The sequence below is a fragment of the Mesoplodon mirus genome, assembly GCF_964341445.2.
Source record: "Mesoplodon mirus genome assembly, chromosome: 1".
Lineage (NCBI taxonomy): Eukaryota > Metazoa > Chordata > Mammalia > Artiodactyla > Ziphiidae > Mesoplodon > Mesoplodon mirus.
The window spans coordinates 5,403,973-5,428,598 of NC_138976.1; the positions used below are offsets into that span (position 1 = coordinate 5,403,973).

General features: G+C 53.5%; 1 protein-coding gene across 1 annotated transcript; it reads right to left on the reverse strand.

Moving 5' to 3' along the window:
• Positions 1-174: 174 nt before the first annotated feature.
• On the reverse strand, positions 175-24,504 carry AIF1L (allograft inflammatory factor 1 like). The gene is made up of 6 exons (XM_082622294.1): positions 24,450-24,504; positions 24,208-24,269; positions 11,653-11,719; positions 9,073-9,114; positions 6,316-6,478; positions 175-2,923 (listed from the first exon to the last, which is right to left on the reverse strand). The coding sequence occupies exons 1-6, from the start codon at positions 24,478-24,480 to the stop codon at positions 2,836-2,838; spliced, it is 453 nt and encodes a 150-aa protein (XP_082478420.1). The 5' UTR covers positions 24,481-24,504; the 3' UTR covers positions 175-2,835.
• Between the last annotated feature and the right edge of the window lie 122 nt (positions 24,505-24,626).

A 24,626-nucleotide genomic window follows, 5' to 3' on the forward strand; every position in this document is an offset into this window, starting at 1 on the left:
GGGTTGCTGTGAGGAGTAAAGGCACACACGACACATTCAGTCGTGTCACTGTATCAGCTAGCTCTTCTGAATTTGCTGACCCCGGAACCACCCCCCAAATACACCAGTCAAGACGCTGATAAGTTTGTCTGTTTTATTTCCAGTCCAGTACCACACATACTCAACACACACACGCACACACATACTGCTTCCACGTGAACTTGCCCGACACACTTCTTCCTTTTGAATGGCAGGGACAGAGCCGTACTCGGCAGCCCCCAAGCTGCTGGTTACATTAGTTAGATTTGGTCTTTCAGAAAGAAGACAGCTGAACTCCTAGAAGCTGAGCCCTTAGCCAGAGAAGTAAGAGTCCTAGAGCTAATAGCCACAACCTGAAATACATGCAGACCACCCCCCTTTCCAGGGACCACTCTTGAGACCCTCTCCCTCTGGAAGTTGAATTCCAAATGATGAAGGAGCTGGTAAAGTTTCCCCAGGACACTCCCCATCCAATGAGAGAACTCTTTCCTGCCCTTTCTAGAAGCTGGGGACACACCCACTTGCTCTCCTCCCTTAAGAAGGTTTCCTGCAGTCTTGTAAAGTGTGTAACCCGCTGAAATAAGCCTGGTTGGTTCTGTCCTCCTGTCTGAGTGAGGTACAGATACACTGACTATGATGGGTAGTCAAGGAAGGCATTACCTTGCTCAAAGGTCTCAGCCAGTCCCAGAAAGGAGAGGCAGTGGGAAGGGGTGGAGACAGGCAGTTGCTCATCTAAGGATCTCAGGGGGAAAAAATAGAAAAGGCAGGGGAGGGAGTGGAGGTGAGATTTTACATTTACAGGGTGGAATGTTTTGCTGGGGTTTAAACTTCAACTAGGCTTATGCATTTTAAGTACCTTCTTAGGCCGAACATCAGCCTGTCACGGCCAAATAGTCTTGTTCCTGAACTGGTTGAGACCAGTGGATTAACCCAACCTGGCCGTTTCCCCATCCCCTACCTGCTCCACTCCCTCCAGCTGCTGTAAAGTCAGCTCCTTGGCCTCGATTATGGGTCAGAGGAGCCACAGGGAGCTACCAGGGGCTCCAGCGCCCCCCACAGCTCTCTGCTTCAGGTTTGTGAAGGCTTCTGCAAGACCCTTGCCCAGTGTTGGGCCCAGTTAGGCCCCCAGGATTGCCCGGCAGTCACCTCGTATCCTCCTCTTCCCTAACTTTCATCACCTGGGTCAGACTTCCCCACTAGACTCTAAATTCCATGAGTCTGTCCATTTCGCTACTGGGTTCTTAGCTCTTGGCCCATAACAGGTGGTTAATAAACATGTTCGGTGGATGAGCGCATCTAAGACCTGAGTGGGCAGGGGAGGGGACTCCAGAATACAGGTAGGGTCAAGGCTGGGGTCCCTGCTGACGCTGCCTCGGAGGCACTGGGAAGGGTGACTCCTGGCCCAGGGCCTTGCCCAAGGGTTGACCTAAGAGGCTGCCCCTCTCCGCCCCTTCCCTTGTTTTCATCACTGACTGAGGCAGCGCAGAGCCGAGATGAGGCATGGGCAGGGCATCTGGACACCTGGGCCCCGGTCCAGATCTTCCATCTCCAGATGGACCCCTGCCCTTGGGCAAAGCACTTAATCCCTGTGGGTCACCACAGTTTTCTCACCTGTGAACTGAGAGGCCTGGCCCAGCTAACCTACAGGGTGGATCAAGGCTCTAAAACCCTAGTCCATAATAAAAAAACACAGGTGACCCCAATCGAATCCCCAAGCTCAAGGTTTTGAGTGATCTGGAAACAGAATGATGAATTAGAGAGACATTGGACATGGCACATGTCAGGACAAAGTGGGGGGACTTAAAGCTTATAATAGGTTGTCAATAAATACCTGTTGAATGACGGAGTGAGTGAATGAATGAATGAATGAATGGTGTGAGGAAGGTGTGAAGGCAAATGGGGAAGCAGAGTCAGGTTTCAAGCAGATGGGGATCAGAAAGGCAACCTATTTCTCAGCTCCTGGCTTAACAGTAGTGCTGCCTCTGTCTGCCATGAGCATGTGAGTCCTCATCCTCCTATCCTGTTGCCCTCAACATCCTCCCTAAAAGGTGGGACTAGGCTGAGCTGAATCCCCTCCCCCAAGGCCCCTGGATCCCCTCTGCCTCTGAAGCCCCAGCAAGGGTCAGGGGGAGCTGCACCCTTCCTCTGAGCTGCCTGTAAAGGTGTAGCCAGGGGGCAAGGCTAGAGGATTCCTCTGGAACCTTCCTGAAGGGCTCCAATTGCCAAGTCCCTCTCCTTCTCTCCTGTCACCTCACTAAGGATAAGACGAAGTGTGGACTGAGAGGGGACCAGCTGAGGAGGTGGGACATTGTGTGGCCACATCCTGGCCCACCCAAGAGCACTGGAACCACAGAGCTGTCCGAGGATACCCTAAGGAGGCCCTGCAGCCTTATCCCGACTCCAGGGTCTTCCGAAAGGGGCTGAGGGCCTCACCAGGGCCAGGCCAGGGTCCCAGAACTTAGCTCAGTGACCTGGAAGGACAAACAGTGCCAGCTTCCAGTGCGGGAGTCACAGGCTTCTGGTCTCCCTGTCCTGGCCCTGCCCCCTCTGGTTTTTGGTTTAATGTCAGCCCTTCTGCACAGGGAGGGGAGATGCAGGGAAAAAGAGAAGGAGGCGATCTGGACTCCCCAACCCAGAGCCCCTTTAAGGCAGATAACTTGTGCTATACAAAGAGATCACTGACTCTGCTGATGAAAAAACAAACGTACAACGACCAAACAGAACAAATGAGACACATCGCAATGAGTCAAGAAGGGCAGTGAGATCAGGAGGGAGGAAGAGGAGTGGGGAGGACGGGGCAGGTCCAGGCGGGGGTCCTCAGGGCAGGCTGGCAATGTCTCTCTCTGGAGGGGGGCCAACTGGCTTGGGGCTGTTCTCGTTGGCTTTTCCTTCAAACATCATGACTCTGGTTCAGAAACGGAGGAAAAAAAAAAGAAAACACAAAACAGGATTAGGACTCCTTCCCTCGTCCAGGGAAAGATCATCCCAGCCCTCAGGTCTGCAGGGTCCTCCCCAGAATGCCCTTGCATCCTCTCTCCAGCGAGATTTTCCCAGAAGCCCATGCGGCAACTCCACAGAGGGGGCTGCTAGTCCCATTTTACAGAGGAGAAAACGGAGACACAGAGGGGCAATGAGGCTCGTCAGAGTCACACAGGCAGCCCGAGGCAGGACGACACTCACTCGACACCTCGGACTTCTAGGTCATGCGCCTTCCCCTGAGCACACTGCCTGGAGGAAGCAGAGGTCGGCTGGGCTGTGGCTCTGCTCAAAACCCCTTCAGATCTTCAAAAACCTCCCACTACTCTGACAGTAAAATCTGGGCAGCAGAAGAGGATGGGGGTTCAAAGTAGAGCCTCCGGAGGGAAACTGCCTGGATTTGAATCCCAGCCCGACTCCTTCCCAGCTGGTGACTCCTGCAAGACACTCAACCCCACCGATGCTCAATGTTTCCAACTGAAAGTGAGGATGCCAAAAGCATTTGCATCCTGGAGCTGTTCCAAGTGACGGTGCCCTTCACCCTCTGTACTCCCTCCCTGGGTGGGCTCCTTCAGTCCCCGGCTTTAAGTCCCATCCAAAGTGTGATAGTCGGGCTTCCCTGGTGGCGCAGGGGTTAAGAACCCACCTGCTAATGCAGGGGACATGAGTTCAAGCCCCAGTCCGGGAAGATCCCACATGCGTGGAGCAACTAAGACCGTGCGCCACAACGACTAAGCCTGCGTTCTAGAGCCCGTGAGCCACAACGACCGAGCCAGTGTGACACAAGTACTGAACCCCACACGCCTAGAGCCCGTGCTCCACAACGAGAAGCCACCGCAATGAGAAGCCCGTGCACGGCAACGAAGAGTAGCCCCCGCTCACCGCAACTAGAGAAAGCCCATGCGCAGCAACGAAGACCCAACGCAGCCAATAAATACATTAATTAAAAAATAAAATTAAAAAAACAACAACAACAAAGTGTGATAGTCCACAAACGGCTTACCTCTGAGCTCCCGATCTGCACAGCCAGTTCCCTCCTCAACCTCTCCCCTTGCATGTCTAGGGGCTCTTCCAATTCAATACACCAAAACTGAGCTCAGTTCCCACCTTCCCCCCTGCTCTTTTCTCAAAGCAAACAGCACCATCCCTCAGTTAACTCAGACCCCAGACCTTACAACCATCAGACTCCTTGTTTTCTTTTAAACCCGGAAACAATCCTTCTAGCTCTACCTCCAAAATCACTCCCAACTCTGACAGCCCCTGCCCACCACCACTACAGCCTCTCCAGGCTGAAAGCCTCATTTCTGACTTGCACAAGTGCACGAGCCTCCTACCGGCCCGCCTGCTGCCACTCTTGTCCCCACCGCAGTCGGAGGGGGACTTTTAGAAGTCACCTCCTAGCTTAGAGTACTCCAATGGCAACCCTCCACGGCAGTACAAAATGCTGAATCAACCGTGGCCTACAAAGCCCCACATCACCTGGCCCCTGCCCACCTCTGCAGACTCATCCTTCACTCACTGCACTCCAGGCACACTGGCCTCTGTGCTATTCCTTGAGCATAAAAGGGCCTCTGCACTTGCCGCTTTCTCTGCCTGGAATGTTTTCCCCTAGATATTCACATGGCTCATTTCTTCACATCTCCCTCGCGCAGGTCAAATGTCACCTGCTCAATGAGATCCTCTCTGCCTACTATGCCGCCCCCCTCTATGCCTCTTGCCCACTTTATTTTTCTTTGTATTGCACTATTGCAATCTGGTGTTTTGGTCTTTTGTTTGTTTTTGTCTGTCTCTTTCCATTAGAATGTAAGCAATTCATGTGTCCCCAGCACTGAGCAGAATTCCTGGCACATAGGTGGTGCTTAATAAATATTTGCTGAATGAATGAATGATACATCTAAGGAGTCAATAGGCAGAGTAGATGTATCAAATTGGAAGTGCCCAATACATAGTAAATGTCCACTAAGTCTTAGGTGTGGCTTTTAACAGCATCACCACTCTTATGGCTACCACCTAGCCTCTCAGGGGCAGCATGATCTGACCTGGACGGTTTTCCCACCACACCTCCTGCCCCATCCCTCCCTCCCTACAATAAACACTCCGACCAGACCAGCCTGAACCGTGGGCTTACCAGCAGGTCACCCCGCTTCCCCCTTTGTAAAATGAGACAGGTATATTTTCCACTGGTACATTTGAAGAAGTTAATCTTACAGATACACACCACTATATATAAAATAGACAAACAACAAGGATTTACTGTGTAGCACAGGGAACTACATTCAGTATCTTGTAATAAGCTATAATGGAAAAGAATCTGAAAAAAACATGCATATGTATAACTGAATCACTTTGCTGTACACCTGAAACTAACACAATATCGTAAATCAACTATACTTCAATTTTTTAAAGAAAAAGTTAATCTTATCGCATAAAAGCCAAGTGAGTGTCCTTTACAGCTTGAACATATACCATGGGACTCTCCAAGGAATTTCTCTGCTGCTCTCCAGTGGGGAAGTACCCGCAAAGTGTGATTTTGGCCACCATACACTAGATGTTCGCCATCAGCCAGGTACTGGGCTAGACTCTTCATATGTATTATCTCATTAACCCTCAGGACAACACTTCATGCAAGATATTTATGACTGGGGCTTCCCTGGTGGCGCAGTGGTTGAGAATCTGCCTGCCGATGCAGGGGACACGGGTTCGTGCCCCGGTCCGGGAAGATCCCACATGCCGTGGAGCGGCTGGGCCCGTGAGCCATGGCCGCTGAGCCTGCGCGTCCGGAGCCTGTGCTCCGCAACGGGAGAGGCCACAGCAGTGAGAGGCCCGCGTACCGCAAAAACAAAAAAGATATTTATGACCATCTCTGTCTTATAGGTGAAGGAAAGTAATTTGCCCAAGGTCGTTTCAGTGGCAAGAAATAGCATCAAAATTTGAACGATACCTCCCTTTAGAGCCGGTTTTTGACTCTGTTATGCTCACAACCCCATGGGGTGGTAGAGTCACTCTACAAACAAGGAAGCTGAGGCTCAGAAGGTTTCGGCAGTGCATTTATCATCATCGTCACCATCACAGTCGGCCACTTACCGAGCACTGATTCTACCAGAGGCCCTGCTGCAGGCTCATTTTGCCTGCAAGGTACATATTAATGTGACCATTTGACAAATAAGAAAATCATGTTCATCGAAATTAAGCATCTTGCCCAGCAGATCACATAGTGAATTACCTCCTGGCTAGGGACTGGCTGAGGTGCCTGAGCCAGGAGCCTCTCCACACACTATGACTTTGCCTCCAGAGGTCCCAGGAGAGGTGGGAGGTACTCACAGCTTGAGGACCGCCGACCGTTTCCCCAGCATCATGTTCACAAAGTCTCGGTAGGAGATGGTGTCGCTGACCCCGCCCGTCACCTCCGAGATCATCTTCTTCATCTCCAGGTGGGTCTTGGGGACCCCAAGCTTCTCCATCATCCTCTTTAAAGACATCAGGTCTGCCAGAAGAAAAGCAGAGCCGTTAAGTGGAGACAGGGGGCCAGGCTGAGTGGGGAAGCTCCCCTCTGGCACCCCTGTACCCAGAACAAGCCCGGCAGGAGAGCCCATCCCTGGAGACTGCAGTCAACAGCTTTTCTCCTCCAGGGAGAATGAGCCCATCACATCTTCCCTGCTCTCTGCAGAGGCAGTATGGACTAGTGGTTAGGGGCTTGGGCTTCTAAAGTCAGACAGACTTGGGTTGGAACCCAGCTCTTCTATTCCTGGCTGTGGGACCTGGGACAAACTACTTAACCTCTCTGAGCCCCTCCTCCCGTCAGTGGTAAAATGGGTTGATGGGATCATCTGGAGTGAGGATGCCCCAGAAGCACCTGGCACACAGCAGGTGCCCAGAAACACAGCCTTTCTTCTTCATTCTATTGTTCTCTCTGCTGATGCCTGAGGTTCGGGTGACTGTGAGCCTGTGGCTCCAGCTACCCGGGAAGTCACGGCCCAGTGAGGTGGGGTCAGGGAGTCGGCCTGACCCAGGCATCAGGAGTTACTCTCCAGGGCGCGGTGGCAGCTTCTCCCCACCTGCCACTCCCACCCTGCGGTCCCGGGCTCCACCTCGGTGGAAGGGAGAGGATGCCAAGAATATCCCGCAGGGCAGGAAAACCAACAAAAGAACAAAATTCAAGAAAAACAAGGGAGGCACCAAAGTCACGACACTCTGAGGAGTTGCTGCCTCTGACCGCCTGGCTCCCAATATCTGAGGCAATTTCCTTCAGATTGTCCCGTGAACAATGGGTCAGGTCAGCAAAGGACAGCGGGAGTGCGGGTGGAGCAAGGGGCCAATTTTAGGGTCGGGGGAGTAGTGGGCCAGCTCACTGGAGAGGCAGGGCCGGCACGACTGGTGCCAGACCCTTAGGTGCCAGGAGGTCCAGGACATTTCAAAGAAAGCTGGGCAACGTTCTACAGGAAGAAGTGAAAGGTCTCCTACACGCTGCTGGCCAGACTCTAAATTGGCAAGACCTTTCTGGAAGGCAATTTGGCAGGATGCTTCAAAAGCCTTTGACCCAGAAGGTCTAATTCCTGAGATTTACTCTAAAGAAATAATCAGCAATGTGGACAATGATTCATGTACAAAGACATTCTTCACAGGATTATCAATAAGAGTTAAGACCAGACATCATTTAAATGGATGATACTAAGGCACTGGCTGAATAAATTATAGTCTGCCCCCAAATGGAATATCATGCAGCCATTAATTATATTTTTAAAAAATGAATTATATGTCAAAATACTAACAATATATTGTAAAAAATTTTTAAAGGAGGTTCTAAAATGGTATCGAACAGTGTTTGCGATTAGAACAAAGAATGGGAGGATATAAACCAAAATCTTTATCACAGTTATTTCTGGGAGGTGGGATTGTGGTGATGTATTTTTTTTTAATATAAATTTATTTATTTATTTTTGGCTGTGTTGGGTCTTCGTTTCTGTGCGAGGGCTTTCTCCAGTTGCGGCGAGCAGGGGCCACTCTTCATCGCGGTGCATGGGCCTCTCACTGTCACGGCCTCTCACGTTGTGGAGCACAGGCTCCAGACGCGCAGGCTAGTAGTTGTGGCACACGGGCTTAGTTGCTCCGCGGCATATGGGATCTTCCCAGACCAGGGCTCGAACCCGTGTCCTCTGCATTGGCAGGCAGATTATTAACCACTGCGCCACCAGGGAAGCCCTGTGGTGATGTATTTTTGTCTTTGTGCTTTGCTGTGATTTCCAAAACGTTTTATGATGACAATGTATTCATTTGCTAACACCCTCCCTTTTTTTTTTTTTAAGAAAAAAAGGGATAAAAATATTCAAAAAGGAGAAAAATGTGAGAAGACAGAGGAGGGGGAGAAACGCTGGAGGGAGAACCCACTCGGAAACCACAGGCTGGGATCTGGGCCCTGGCTGCCACTTACTTAATGACCACATGCCCCAAGCAAGTCCTTTCACCTTTCTGAGCCTCGGTTTCCTCATCTGTATAATGGGAACAATTAAACCGGCCTTGACCGTGTCATAAGACTACTGGTGAAGGTCAAGGTATGGTCATGAACGTAAGTGCCATGGAAAAGGTGTTTGTCACCCCTAGCGCCTGGACGGCAGGACACAATAAAGGTCTGCTGGCAGAGAGGACCAATGTCCATGGAAGCCCCTTGTCAACTGCAGGACAGTGTTCAAATGGAAGGACAGGCTTGGGGACAAAGGAAATGCCAGCCCCATGGGCCAGGGTGGCAACAGCCTGAGCATCTCCAGCCCTGGGCTGGGTGGCACCTCTATCCTGAGTCCCGGGAGCACCTGGGGTGGGAGGCTGGGGTGTGGGCAGGGAGCTGGGGTCGGGGGAGGGAAGCAGTGGGGAGAGGAGTTTGGGGGGCAGGGGATCCAGGGTGAAAGGCAGACAAGTTCAAGGCCCATCGGGGAAGCTTCAGTCGGTGCTTGTCACCCTCAAAATATAGCCCCAGGCCGCTCACCCATGCAGGTGAGTCAGTGGGGTTCTCTGGACGCCCACACCCCCTACCCACGGAGCACTCTCCCCCACCCCAGCCCCCGGCTCACCCAAGGCCTCACTCACCAATCTCGCCCTCATTGTTCAGGTCAAACTCCATGTACTTCTCTGGAAATCACAGAGCAAAAACTGGCATTAACTGGGAAGCAGGGTTGCCCCCTGCAGGGTCCCAGTGACTCCCTTGAGGGCAGTTGGCTGGGTCCCCAGGGTGCCCACACCATCCTCCTCACCCTACGTCGGGGTCTTGACACAAGTCCCGTCATTCTTCTGGGGAAAACCATTGTCTCTGGGAAAAGGGCTTGCCCACCTGCATCACCTGCTCACAGGCACCATGGAGAAAGGTGCCCGGGGGCCACTCTGACCCTGTACCAAGAAGGGCAGTGGCTTCCTCCCAGGCCCCCAGTGTGGGCTGGCTGCATCCCGATCGGCTGTAAAGTGACTGGAATAAATGCCCGGCCCTGGAGATGCAGATCCGCAGAATTTGGGAGGCAGAAATTGGTGTTTTCAGAGTATCTCAGGTGATTCAGATGGGCGGCTAGGTGTGAGAACCCCCAACTTAAGAAGTCCCTATAGTTCTGAACTTTTGGTGGGGGGCGGTCATGGCTACCACTGAGAATCTGATGCTCTCTCCGGAGGAGTGCCCGCGGACCTGCCCTTGACTACAAAGTGGTACATACAGTGCCCAGGGCGCAGAGACCCTCCCCGCAAACCTCACCTACAGACTTTGAGTTAAACCTCCCTGATCAAGGGGTCAGAGCAACGAGCTTGGTGTCTCCTGACAAGGCAGTGGGTGCAAACAAGTCGTGTGGCCTTGAGTAGCCACAGGGTCTATTCTGCACCAGCAGCCAGCATGAGAAAGCCAAGGTCCTCCCAGTGACCCTTGAGCCCAGGCTTGCCGCCCCTCTGCCTGGCATGTTCCTCCCAGGCATTCTCAGGGCCCCTCCTCATGCCTTCAGGGCCCCCCAGCCCTTTTAACTGGGCACCGTCAGTCACCCCCGCAAAGCACCTGCTACCGTCTGACACCCTTTCTACTTCTTTGCTCTCTCTTCACCACCCCTCCCCCACTAGGACACGGGCTCCTTTGGCCAGGGGCCGTCTTCTGTGTTCTCCGTTGTGTACCCAGGCCCCAAAGGGCCTGGTGCCTAGTAAGGCTCATTTGGACATCAAATGAGTGAATGATCTGAAACCTCCATAGTCCCTTCGCTTCCAAGGTAACCTCCTGTGGTCCCAGGATGGACCCTTATCCTACAGCCCAATGAGGACAAGGAGAATGGTCATTAGACCCCTGGGACCTCTGTCCCTCCTCCCAGAGCCACCTCTGAAGAGTGACCCTATTGGGATCCAGAGAGAAGGGAATGGACTGGCTGCTCCTCCTTTGCACTGGGAGGGGGAGGGGCAGAGAGATGGGGCAGGGGAACCAGCCAGGGGTGGGCATGTCTTTGTTCTAGTTATTTTTTCTTTTCTTCTCTTCTCTTTCTTTTCTTTCTCTTTCTTCCTTCCTTCCTTCTTTTCTTTCTTTCTTTCTTTTCTTTCTTCTAGTTCTTTTCTTTCCTTCTTTCTTTCCCTCTCTCTCTCTTTCTCTTCCTTCCTCCCTCCCTCCCTCCCTCTCTTCCTCCCTTCCTTCCCTCCCATGTAAAAAGCACCATTGTGTAACGGTCACAAGCAGGGGCTTTGGAGTGAAACCAACATGGGTACAAGCCCCAACTCTGCCATAGGTGAGCTGTGTGACCCCAGGCAAATGACCCCACCTCTCTGAGCCTGAGTTTCTTCATCTGTAAACTAAAGGTCCCACCATCTTCCTCCTGGCTGGATTGGGATGAGGCAGGAAGATGGCAACCCTGAACACAAGGTCAGCGCTCAGCAAATGCTTAGCCATTGGTGTCCTGCCTAAGGGTGGCTACGTTATAAGCGGTCTGAGGAGCACTGGCAGGTTCCTTGCCCTGGAGCAGGGAGGATGCCCACGTTGCCAAGACTCTGGGGGTGGCAGGGGGGACGCAGCCTGCAGGACGTTCACGTGGTCCCCCAGCGCGCCCAGGGCTCCCGCAGCGCGAGTGCATCTCCCGGACAGGAAAGGTGGGTCTGCCCCGCTCCTTATGTGCACAGCTCCTCTCCTTTCGAGCCGCTGGCTGAGAACCAAGCGCCAGGGCCCGGAACAGAAGGACCTTTATGCCGCCCCCTCCCCGCGCGGACTCCCGGGCCCTGTTTTCTTTTCATCCTGTGCTGCCGAGATTCAATGGGCAGAAACTCTGCCCCCTGCCCCACTGTGGTGACACAAACGTCCATTCTCCGCAGGGGCTCCCAAGATGCTCTACCACGCAGGGGGAGAGACAAGGGCTGCTACAAAGAGCTGATTGTGTGCTGGGGCCCCGGGAGCGAGCAGGGCCTGGGCAGCGGTGGGCAGGAGCCAACCTGAGCCCTGCTGGGCAGCAGAAGGGAGGGACGGGCAGGGCAGGCCGGGGCCTGCAGGCGAGGGACGAGGGGCCTGTGCCCCCAGGCTGGGCATCCCGTCTCACAGCCCGTCGGGAAGAGGGGTATTGTGGATGCAGCAACACGGGTGCAGCCTGGCCCTGTGGGTGAGGATTTGTATAAGGGGTGGAGGGGTCCACCCAGCTCTCCTGGGGTGGTGGGCAGCCAGCCCCAGCTCACCTTTAAAGGCTGCAAGTTTTTCTGGCAGGTTCTCTTCATCACTGTACTTCTGGTCACAGAGGAACTCCTACAGAGGAGAGAGGACAGCACGGAGCAAGGGGTCAGCAGGCAGAACTCACCAACACACAGGCCCACTGCCCATTGCCTCCTCTCCCGCCAGGTGGCTGGGCTTGGCCGCGCAGGGCAGTGTTAGTCCTGGCCTCCTGTCAACCCCCAGAGGCAGATGGGTACAATCTACCCCATGGGTAGGAAGTTTGCTCAGCAGCTGGGGGTGGGGCCCAGAGGTTCCGCTGTAGACTAAACACCTTCAGTCAACCTCTGAATTACGGGTGCAGGGACCTGGGCTTCCCCCCAGGGCACCCCGGCTCCAAGATCCATGAAACCGTGAGCAACCAAAGACACGTGACTTGGCTTTGGCATTAACTTCTTAGGTATGTGACTGTGAACAAACTGATCCCTCTTTGAATCTCTATTGCTTTATCTGCCAAATGGGTATAACTATCCTAGCTTCTTCTTGCATGAGAATCCAAGGAGAGTGTATATATGAATCTTAGCAGCTGAATAAACAGCAACTGCTATATTATTATTATTATTATTATTACTATTATTATTATTATTAGTCTCTCTCTAGTCAGAAAATAACTGTCCACTGCCTGAGAGGTCACTTACCCTCTCACCTGTGTCCTCACCTGTAAAACAGGGCCCACCTTCCCCTCAGATGCTTGGAGAGACTCAAATGAGTCTTTTCAGAACCAGATGGACTTCGGAGGAGATGGGAAGGGACTAACAACAGCCCCCAGAATGAAGCACTTACCCACATGGTTGCTCCAGATCTCCCAGTGGGCCCAAGAGGTAGCAACTATTATTACTCCCATTTTACAGATGAGGAAACTGAGGCTCACAGAGCCAGAACTTCAAGTCAGCTCTGTCTGACTTCAGAGCCTTCATCTATCTTTAACCCTGACACTTAAAGATGGGCAGTGAGCAGGTATTCATCCGGCTTTAAAACAAAAAACTAACAATTAGCACTTGCTAGGCTGGGCGCAGTGGCCAGGTATCTTACTTGCCTTGTTGCTCATCTTTAAGCGTCCCTAGAACCTGCATTCAGATGAGGAAACAGAGGGTGTGTTCCCATCCTGGCACCAGAGTCCACAAATCCCCTCTACTTCAACTGGACATGGCTATGACTCCACTCCTTCAACAGTTTTTTGTTTTTTGGGTTTTTTTTTGCGGTACACGGGTCTCTCACTGTCGTGGCCTCTCCCGTTGCGGAGCACAGGCTCCGGACACGCAGGCTCAGCGGCCATGGTTCACGGGCCTAGCCACTCCGCGGCATGTGGGATCTTCCCGGACCGGGGCACGAACCCGTGTCCCCTGCATTGGCAGGCGGACTCTCAACCACTGCGCCCCCAGGGAAGCCCACCTTCAACAGTTTTTGAGGGACCACAGTATACACTGCTCTATTCTAGGCATCCAGGGAGCAGGTGAGACCAAGGTGAATAAGACAAGGTCCTTATTCTAAAGGATAATTTTAGGATAAATTTTAATTTTATCCTAAAATTACAGGAAGTCCCTGTTTAAAATGATGTCAGGGACTTCCCTGGCAGTCCAGTGGTTAAGGCTGCACACTTCCACTGCAGGGGACATGGGTTCGTTCCCTGGTCGGGGAACTAAGATCCTGCATGCCATGTGGCACAGCCAAAAAATAAATAAATAAAATAAAATAAAACAAAACAAAATGATGTTAAACGTTATCTAGGTGTAACTAATACACAGTTTGAAGGACGCTTCGGCCCCTCCCTAATCCAATTTCTTTTCCTTCCCAGAGGTAATCATTATGCTGGACTTGGGGTTTCTACCATTCTCTTGAATGTTTTTCCTATTATGACTAGGCCAACTACTATTGTAAAAAGACATCTTATAAGTTAACTTTGAGGGGTTTAAAAAAATTCTAATTCTAAATTTTGGAACATTCCATACAAATATGTACTTGCAGTTCAATAAATGATCTTTTAAATGAAAAAAAATTTATCTGGGTCAATCACTCAATATGTTTCTAAATTCCTGCTGTCATTTCCCACTAAATGATGACCAAGTCTGTACTTACACATCTCCTAGGACAGGGAACTCACTACCTCTCCAGTCACTGTAAATGGAATGTAGAATGGGACAATGACAAGAACCTAAGTGAGGATAAAGCCCTCTGGGTTTGGATCCTCAGCCCCCTCCTTACTAGCTGTCAAATGGGCTCACGGGTACCCACCTCCTCAGGCACCTACCCCTCCATCGAGACAACCCACGGCGGGCAGTGAGCACCTGGCTCGAGCGTCCGTGCTCAGTAAACAGTAGGTACAATTCCGTGTAGGGCAGAATCTGATCCCTTCCAGGGTTCAAGTTCCTCCACACTAACTCAGCACCCTCTGACTGAGTTGAAGGAACCCCCCGCCAATGTGGCTTCCCTCACTGGGTCAGGGGGCCTCGGATAGCCCCCTTGCTTTTGGCAGGCACTATGTTATCCCATTCAATCCTCACAGCCACTGTTATTTGATTCTACAGGTGAGAACAGGAGGACCAGAGAGCTAATAACATGTCCAGGGTCCCCAGGCCCTGGGGAAGCTCAGGGTTGGTTTGGAACCTGTGTCCATCAGACTCCAGGGCCCATGGGGTCCAGCTGGCTCGGCCACAGCCTCACTCAGAGCCTCATTACCGTGTGCCATGCACAGCCCTGCCTGCACTTAGCTCCATGGAGCTGGAACCTTCCCCTGCAGCCTGGGAGGCTGCCCTCCTGTCAGCTGGCTCTGTCTGTCCTTCCCTTCCTCTTGGCTTCCTCTCGTAGGTCTTCTCCACTGAGGCCCTCACCCCCATTCCCTGACCAAAAGTAGGACAATTAACTCTTGTCTGTGACCCTGAGCAACCCAGGCACCTCCTGGGGTCACAGATCCCATATCTGTCCAACGGAGGTACAAACTGGCCAATGGTTCCCAGACTCTGGGGTAAAGCAGAAAGAAACATTTCCAAAAAAAAAAAAAAAAAAAAGGGTGGGGGAAGGTGCTAATATTGGGCTTCCAAGATTTTATTTTGCCAAGTAAAGACTTTAAATAATGACCATGGACTGTTGCCACGAGTTCAGAAAAGGATATTTCGTAAAAGTAGGAACTTCACAATCTCCGAATTTTTAAGTGGAACCCATTTAGCCTACGTTCAACTCACCACATTGTCCCTACGTTCCCTTCACTTCACCACATCAGGAACTGGAAAGCCTTCCTGGGGAGGCACAAGAACACAGGTAAGGCTCAACATCTGGGAACCTCTGGGGAAAGACCTGGGGGTCCTCCAAATTCCCAGGCTCTGGTTGACCAGAAATCCCGCACCAGCCTACAGCCTGTCTGTAACGTACACTGATCACCTCTAGGGATCCAGACAGATTGGGTTCAAGGGGTAGGACATGGTCCTGGGTCTTGGAGACAAATGAGACACAGAGAGAGACAGACAAGAGCTCAGCCTAAACCGCAGGGTGCTTGACAGCCACACCCCTCCCTGGACCTGACCCCGGGACCCCGGGATCATGCTCTCAGCAGCCCAGGGGCTTCCAGGATTATTGTCTTTTCGCTGATGAAGCCGGTTTTCTCCTTAGCACCAATCACCATCTAACATAGTATTTCATTTTTCTCCCAAACTCCCCACCCCTCTCCACCAGAGTGGGTGCCTCAGCCACCCTGACCTCCCTTCTATGCCTCTCCCATGCCAGGCGTGCTCCCACCATGGGACCTTTGCTCCAGCTGTGTGCCCTGTCTGGAGCACACATATCTGCATGTCACCTCCTTCAAGTCTTTTTTTTTTTTTTTTTTTTTTTAATCCCATAGGACATAATTATATTCATGTCAAACACCATCTATTCAGCACTTAACACATTCATTAAATTCAAATAATTATTATATAGAACACTAAGAAAGAAGAAAGTTTTACCAATTATACTATGACATACCATTGACTGTAAACTGCAAATGATTTTAGTAATATGAAATGTGAAAAAAATCATTTAGTATTAATGAAATAGATTTCCACGCTTGTTTACTACTACACATATTTAGATACACCTGGGAAAGAGAAAAAATAAGGCATATAGAAGAATATGGCAGAGTCCCCACCATTAAAAGCCTCAAAATGAGGTTAGATAAAAGGATTTTTTTAAAAATTATTTACCAAGCTCACATTTATTGAGTGCCAGCAGTGTGCCTGACAGTACCCTTGTTTCTTCATGTATGTTATCTTGTTCATCGTCACAGTGCCTTTGGGAAGTAGGCTCTCTCCATTTGAAAACATTCAGGGAGGTTAAACAACTTACCCAGGGTCACATGGCTAATATGTTGTGGAGCCAGGTCTTTTTTTTTTTTTTTTGCTTTATAACAAATTTAATCAGTTATACATATACATATGTTCCCATATCCCCTCCCTTTTGCGTCTCCCTCCCACCCTCCCTATCCCACCCCTCCGGGCGGTCACAAAGCACCGACCGAGCTGATCTCCCTGTGCTATGCGGCTGCTTCCCACTAGCTATCTACCTTACGTTTGGTAGTGTATATATCCTTCAAGTCTTTACTCAACTGTCACCATCTCAATGAAGCCAACCCCATCCACTCTATCCACTGGAGTCCCCTCCTCCACTTCCAATCCACCTTAAGATAACACCTTTTGGGCTTCCCCGGTGGCGCAGTGGTTGAGAGTCCGCCTGCCAATGCAGGGGACACGGGTTCGTGCCCCGGTCCGGGAAGATCCCACATGCCGCGGAGTGGGCCCGTGAGCCATGGCCGCTGAGCCTGCGCGTCCGGAGCCTGTGCTCCACAACGGGAGAGGCCACAACAGTGAGAGGCCCGCATACCGCAAAAAGAAAAAAAAAAAAAAAAAAGATAACACCTTTTATTCCATGATGAGTCATCTCCTAACACAATTTACAGTGTAATTGCTTATTAAGGGTGTTGTCCATTATCTGTCTCCCCCTGCTGGGTTCTACATAGTAGGTGCTCAATAAATATTTGCAGGAAAGGTCAATGAATTGAGACTCAGAAAGGATGAACAACTTGCTCATCAAGGCAGCACAGCTCACAGGTGGCTGAGCTGGGATTAAGCTCCACAGCAGAGGCTGCTTGGGTTCCCTCCCTGCAGAGAGCTGGGGAGTAGAAGTGACCCAAGGAAGTGGGTGTTGGAAGGATGCTGAGAGGAGGCAGGTCCTTGGTCACAGGACACATTCAGGAGGATGTGTTTACTGTCTCTGCCCCACGGATGCCTAGCACCCAGCAGTGCCCAGCGTACAGTAGGTGCTCAATAAACATTACTGAATGAGTGGAGAAGACTGCCGTTCAGCCCAGAATGAGTTTCTCCACTCTCAGCCCTGCAATGGAAAGGCAGCTTTGCAAATGCATGTGTATGTGTATGACAGAGGCTGGAGAGGCCTCAGAGACTGGAATCACGTATTTCCTTAGAGCCAACAGTGACAAATGCTTGAGCCACAGAGCGACCGGGGGTGGGAGAAGCAGCTGACCGGTTCACGTGTGGGTGGGCAGCCCTCGCTGACCCAGGGCTTGGGGCAGCTGTGTGGACCAGGGGGCCGGGGAGGCAGGAAGGCGGGTGGCAGGAACACGAGCTCCACTGGCTGGGCTGCCAGCTCCCACCCCACCTCCAAGCTTTGGATTCCTGGTTCCTGCTCATGCACAGCCCACAGCTTCCTCCCTCCAGGGGTCCTCCCCCCATATCCTAGCTCAGCCTCAGGGCACAGCCACGCCCACTGGGCAGGTCCCTTGTACCCACCCCACCCTAGCCCCCAGCCCTGCCCCACCCTGCCTTAACTCTGGGCCCCCAGGCAGAGGAGATGGAGCTAGAAGTCACTCCAGATGTTTGGAAGAAAAACAAAAACAGAAACAAAAAGAGGGCAAACGAGCCAGAATGTCTAGGTCTGAGCATACTTAGTGCTATGTGAAAATGACTTCATTCACCTGTGCCTCAGTATCCTCATCTGTAGGAAAGATTAAAATATTAACCACATAGGCTTGCCCTGAGAATTACAGTATGTAAGTAAACATAGCTAAAGTGCTTAACATAGTGCCTGGCACTTAGTAAATGTTAAATAAATGTTAGCCATTTATTATTATCGGCTAACATTTACATACATTCAGTCCACTTACAACCCCACAGCTCATCATCCAGACCATCACTGACTATTAAATAGATTAGGAAGGAAACCCCTCCCCTAACTTAGGCTGGTTATGGTTGCTCTTTCTCCTTTTTGGGTATTCCCATTTGACAGATGGGACAACTGAGGCCCAGAGAGGTTGCTCAACTTACTAAAGATCACAACGTTTTCACAATTCAAGGCCTATCTCCCTTCACCATCCCAGCTCCCTCCCTGCCCCAAACAAGGCCTGGCCACAGGTTTCTGGGCAAAGAAAGTCAATACTGGGAGTTACCTTTCCTCTTGGGCAGAAAGATGTTATTCCAGAGGCCAGGGAACCACTTTATAGCCCTCTAGGGGCATGGGTGTGAGTGTAGATGGTTTATTCTAGCCCCATCCCCTCTCCCACTCCAACCCACCGTCCCAAAAGACAAGTTTTTCAGGCTGTAGAAACTGCTGTCAGGGCCTCCAGGTATGAGGGATGCAGGGGTCCCCTGGGCTCTGAGAGTGGCAAGTCTAGAGGCCTTGGTGGCCTGGTCAGTCCCTGGCAAAGAACCAGGAAATGCAAGCAGGGAGGAGCCTGGGGTTGAAAACAGGAAGCTCTGAACCAGGCAGTCACTTCTCAAGCCAGTGTCCACAGGCCAGGCCCAGGGAGGCGGCAGAGCTGTTCCAGCATCCACCCAGTCACAGAACCCAGAAGGGACTCCTCAGAGCATCCAGCTTGTTCTCTTTGTTCAACAGCTGGGGAAACTGAGGCCCAGAGGGCAAGGTCTTGATTAAACCATCCTTCCTCTAGGCAAGTACAGGGCGTGCAAGGCAGAGGGACAGGGCAGGGAGGTTGACTTGGGTTGCCGGGGTTCAAATCCCAGCTCCAGCACTTACTAGCCCTGTGGCCCTGGGCAACTTGCTTTACCACTCTGGGCCTTAGTTTCCTCATCTGCAAAATGGGATCATAAAGATAGCACCTCCTCACTGGGTTGGTGTAAAGATTAAATGAGCAAACTGCATAGAAAGAGCTTGGCTCCTAGTATACTTACTAACGGTTAGTTAGCATTTATCATTGTGCGTTTGGATTGCCCAAACTCAAGCCACACCAAGAGACAGCTCTTGGGGAAGGGCAGAGAAGAGACCCACCCACAACTTTCTTTGTCCCCTACTGTGCCACGAAGTCCTCCTGGTGAGTCTTGACCCTCTGGTCATTCCTCCTCAAGGGCAAACTTTGTCCTTGGATACCTGTCTGAACTGGCCGTGACTGGCCATCCACGGAGGGCAGAGTGTACCCATCTCAGCCCTGAGGGACAGTGCCTGCAGCTGCACGGGCTCACTGCTGCCTCTCCTGGTCATCTACAACCTCCGATGCACATCAGAGACTCCTCCCACCCCCTGAGAGCCCCGTCCAAGTGCTCATGACCAGAAGGGGCTACTTCCCCAACCAGCAGAGGTTGGCAGCCCCTGCTGTGTCCTGGCCTCCAGACCTTTGCCACCTGCCTGCACCCCCCAGCGCCCACCCTGACTTAACTCTCTTTCTGGGCTGGTACCTCTAGCACCTGCTCCTGGATGCTTGCTCCTGGCCCTCCAGGCTTGCCTTTATGAATCAGCCGCAGCAGAATTTTAGGGCTGGCAGAGAGCACCATCTCGGAGGCCATCCAAGGGGCTGGTGGCTGAAGCCTTGGGGGAAAACCCCAAGGACAGGTGGTACGATGCCTGGCCGTGTGGCCTCTGATGCAGCCCACAGGCTCTTAAAGGGCCAGGGCCAGGCCATAGATGCCCGGCCTGGTGCCTGGCGTGTAGCAGGAGCCTGTAACGTGCACCCACGAGGACAGCAGGCTCACATTCCCCACGGCAGCTCTGGGGCCTCATCCGGACTCTGTGTCCTCGCCAATAGATGGGGCAGCTGGAGAAAAACACCCCCACTGACTACACAAATGAAGCAGACCCTGCAGAAATTCCATCTCCAGCTTCCTGCGACATGGCCACACCGAGGTCGCGACTGGTTGGACCTGCGGGGACACTGAATCCTCAGAGGCTCACGTGGCTCCTTATCACCATCTCCCTTATAATATATTAAGGAAGAGCAAGAGAGACGGGTGCCCGGTGATGCCAGCTGGGCACATTCACCTGGGCAGGGACAGGGTGGTACTGCCGGTACACAGGAAAAGAGACACACCTGTGTAGTGCCTGGGTCAGGTCTCAGAGGTCCCCCACTGCCGGGGGAGGGGCTGGGGACAAGCCTCACCCCAGGTAGAGATATCCAGCCTGCTGTACCCAGTTCTTCCCAGCACAGGTGCCACGTGGGTTCTGAAATAATCATCAGGCACCGAAATGCTACAGGGAATGCTGAGTGCCCTTCATTCGACCCAGGACGGCTGAGAGGGCAGGACAGTAGCCAGAGATCCTTATCCACATAAGCAAGAGAGGCCTGTGTCACAGCGAGGCCACAGCCACCTGGTGGACAGGGGCCAGGGCGGGCCAGGGGCAGCGTCTGGAGACAGAATCCCGGCTGTGTCACTTCCTGGCTGGGTGACTTCACCTGGCTGAGCCTCTGTTTCCTCATCTGTAAAATGGGAGGCTTAGTAATCCTTGTCTCATGGGGATGTTTACAGACTCTTGCTGGGCACCTATCTAATCAAGTGTTCCATTGAGAGGAGTCAGTGAGATGATTTAGGTCAAGTGCCAGGCCCGGAGCAAAGGCACCACTCATGCTATTTTGTTAAAGATCCTGGCCTCTGGCCGGTGCAAAGCCACGGCTCTCACCATCCTCCAGGGCCCTCCTGCTCCATTCCAAGGCTAAGGGCACCCTGAGGGGCACCCACCCAGCCCCACAGCTTCCCTCTGTCCCTGTAGGAAGCTGGAGGGAATTTGTCCCGTTGCCATATAAGGCCGGCTCCGGCTGGCCCAGGGTCACCTGCCATGCCATCAGGGCGCGGGGAATGTCAGCTATGTGGGGGAGTAGGAGACGCAAGCTGGTCCTGCCCGCTCCAGTGGTGCAGAGCACGCGCACGCGCGCGCACACACATACAGCCCGGAGGTGGGGTGGGCACATACAGAGGAGCCCCAGTCAAGCTCCGAAATGGAGAGAAGAGGCTGGGTTCAAGTGTGGCTGTTTAAACCCAGGCAGTTTACTCAGGCCCTCTGACTCTCGTCTCCTGCAAAATGGGAACAGACACTCGCAGGGTTGGAGCGAGCATCCGACGAGATAATGTCTGAAGCATGCCTGGCACACTGCCTGGCACACGCCAAGGGCTCCGAAAATGAGAGCAAAATCTAGAGTGAAACCCCAAAAAGTGCATTTTCATATAGTTCCACCAGGACCTTTAGGTCCACCCAAGTCCCCTTCTATTTTGACTCCTGAATCTCTTATAAGAACAATAGCCAAGAATGAGCTACCCCGCTGCCCTCTGGAAGCTGGCCCATCCCAGCGGGGAGAAAGGCCCCAGAGGAACTGTTGGCCCAGAGAAGCCTCCAGAGCTCAAAGCCAGGCTGGGCTCTGCCCCAGGCAGCAGCCACAGCGGTGCCCAAGAACATACAGTGAGTCATGAAGCCCCATCCTTCATGCCTTCTGGCTTCCACGGGACCGCTGGGGCAGCTGTTCAGCCCAGCCCCCCAGAAAGCCCCCCTCCAGTGGGGCAGTGAAGCTGCACCCCAAAGGCAGGCAATTTGGACTGCCAGTGTGGTTCCCTCCAGAATCCATCCAACCCAAGGGAACTTCCACCATGGCCATGGCCGTGGGTAAAACCGACTCAGACCCTCAAACATAGCGACTCCCGGAAGAGTCTGCAAGGAGCTTCAGTCTGTTCATCTCCTCGGATTGTTGTAGCGACCTAGAGCAGAGAGGGGTCTCTGCTCCCATTTCAGGCAGGGGAAGATAAGATTCTGCCAGACAAAGGGGTCTGGTCCAGGCTGAGCACACAGTCTACCTCAGACCTCGCCCCCGGGTTTCCACTTCCGCACCCTTAAGTCCCAAACAAACCAATGATAGCAATCAAGACAACAGCCAGCCCTCCTGTGTACTTTACATAGATTATCTCCGCTGCAAAATCACAACCAACCTACTACCATCATCTCAAGTGGCTTGCCCAAGGTCACAGAGCCAGTGAACAGCCCCCTCTGCCCATGACTCTAAACTATGGTGGGGCCACCCTGACCTGCTGTGGTGGGAAGCAGCTCAAGCTTCTGGTTTGATCCTGGAGCCTCCTTCCTCCGGGAGCCCAGAGCCTGGGTCCCAGCAGCCTGACGGTAGCCCAGGCTCATACGGTGGATCTCAGAGTAGCATCTGGTCAGGGAAAGGACTCTAGACTGGAAGCTCTGCCACTGGCTTCGGTGTGGCCTTGGCCAGCTGCTTGCCCTCTCCGGGCGCTGGGGTCCCAAGGTGGTTGGACACAGCCCCCTCTTGTTCACCTTCCCCAATCTCAGTGCTGTCCAGGCCAGCCCCGGAGAGCCACAGCCCCTCCCCTTTCTGAGCCAAGCCAGTACGCCTCCCAAAACAGCCCTGTGGCCTCACCTCCACACCCCACCTAGTCCCCCCATCCCCCCAAGGGCAGGGTTGGCATGGAAAGTCCCACTCACTCTCAGCTCCTCTGGTCTGTCCAACTACAATCCCCTCTCCCCCATCTCCAGCTGTCTCTGGCTCAGGGTCCTCTGGCTGTGGGTGGATTCAACTGGCTTGGAACCCAGACTGCTGAGTGGCCCAGGGGGCTGTATGAGGTCAGGGTTCCAGGCTCCTGTCCAGAGGGCAAAAGCAGCCAAGACCAAGGCTGAGCTGGCTGCAGAGTGAACTGGGGGGGAGCCCAGCAGCCTGGACCCCCGAGAGCCCCAGCCAGACGCGCAGGCTCCCTTTCAGCTGTGCTCAAGATGGCAGTAAGAGGCCAGATGAGGATGGCGATGAGGAGGCCAGAGTTTACCTGGAGGGACCCTGGGGTCCCCAGAACCCTCCATGGGATTCCTACGGCCAGTGGAATGAAACCAGGCAGGCTGCCTAGCTCTAGGCAGTCCAAGGAAATCAAGGAGGGAATAAAGACTGCAAGCCCCTGGCGAGAGTTATACTACAACCGTGCTGCAGCCCGTGAACCCACGCCACCTGGACTCCACCAGGACCCTGCTGACCCTCACCAGCTTTCCACTTTGGGACTCTGAGCTGGGTGCCCAGTGGCCCGGGGAAACCTGCAGGGGAAATGTCCAGCCTTGTTTCAGTGGGCATGATTCTGCAACCAGTTAGAAGGAAACCTGGAGACATCCTCCTCAAGAAGTAATCCTAGTACCATCCATGGAGGTCTTCTCTTGTGCCAGATGCTGGGCCCCGGCTCTGTGATGAGAGGTCCTCGCTGGGGACCACAGAACTGGTCCATAATGGAGACCAGATCTGAGCCCCAGTCTTGCTGTGCTGCCATTGAGTTTCGGCCAATCCAGGCAGGCCCTAACAGTTTTCCTTATCTTCTAGAATTTAAATAGTTTTTTTGTTTTTGTTGTTTTGCGGTACGCAGGCCTCTCACTGTTGTGGCCTCTCCCGTTGCAGAGCACAGGCTCCAGACGCGAAGGCTTAGCGGCCACGGCTCACGGGCCCAGCCGCTCCGCGGCATGTGGGATCTTCCCGGACCGGGGCACGAACCCGTGACCCTGCATCGGCAGGCGGACTCTCAACCACTGCGCCACCAGGGAAGCACATTTAAATGGTGTTTAAGCAAAGGTCTAAAACGTCCCATTGTGTGCCGGGCAACAGCCGGAAGGATTTCTTTTTAGAAATCCACTAGGATCAGGATGAAAAGCACCAAGTCTCTAAGGCAACCTTTCCTAAAAGCCTGAGTGAGAAGGAGCTGTGTGTGTGTGTTGCGGGGGCGGGGAGGCAGGAGGCCAACCTTTTTTGGGTGGAGAGAGCACTGGCCTGTGAGTCTGGAGCCCAGGGTTCTAACTGCAGCCTGACCCAGACTTGCTGTGCCGTCTAGGGGCAGCCACCTCGCCTCTCTGAGCCTCTCTTCCTTCCCTCGCTGTAAAACTGGGAATTACTCGAGACATCAGGGGTCCCTTCCAGCGCCAAGTCCCTGCAGCTGGTCCCAGGCCGGCTCCTGGGGAGCCCGGGGCCGGTGGGCCGGGCTGGCATCAGAGCTCCTGGGAGGGCCCTACCTCCCTAGTCTACGAGTAACAACTTGCAACCCGAGACCAGAGGGCGGTGGACGGGGTGGAGGGGGACCTACCTGGAGGCACAGGGAGGGGGCTGGAGGAAAGAAATCGGGGGAAGCCCGGGTGAAGGAGAGGAAGGGGGTGTGATTTTGCGGCAGGCACAGCCGCGCAGACGGAGGTGGGACCCGCGGGGCGCTGGGAGCTTTAGGGCCGACTCGCCAGCTGCCCTCGGAGGCGGCGGGGCTGGAAAAGCGAAGGCGGCGGCGCGCGCTTACCCGGTTGATTTCGGTCAGCCTCCTCTCCTGCCGGGCTTTGAGCAAACCGAACGCTTTCCCTCCTGGAGGAGACAAAGAGGCGGCCGGGGAAGCGGGGGTCTCCCCAGGGTCGCGCGCCCTCGGCTCGCGCCCGCTTCCCGCGCGCGGCAGACCCCACCGACCGCCCCGTGCGCACAGGTGGCGGGCGGGGGACACCGGGTGTGGGCAGGGGCGCGGGACAGCGTGGGGACAGCGGCGCCTACCTTGGAACCTGTTGCTGAGCGCGACCGACATGGTGAGCACCGGGCTTCCGCCGGCTCGGGGTTTCTCGACCGCGGCGAGGGCGAGGAGGAGGGGCGGGCGCCTGGTCCGAGCTCGCGCGGCGTGTGGCGGCGGGACCGAGGGGCGGAGGGATGGCGCGGGCTGCCGGACACTCCCCT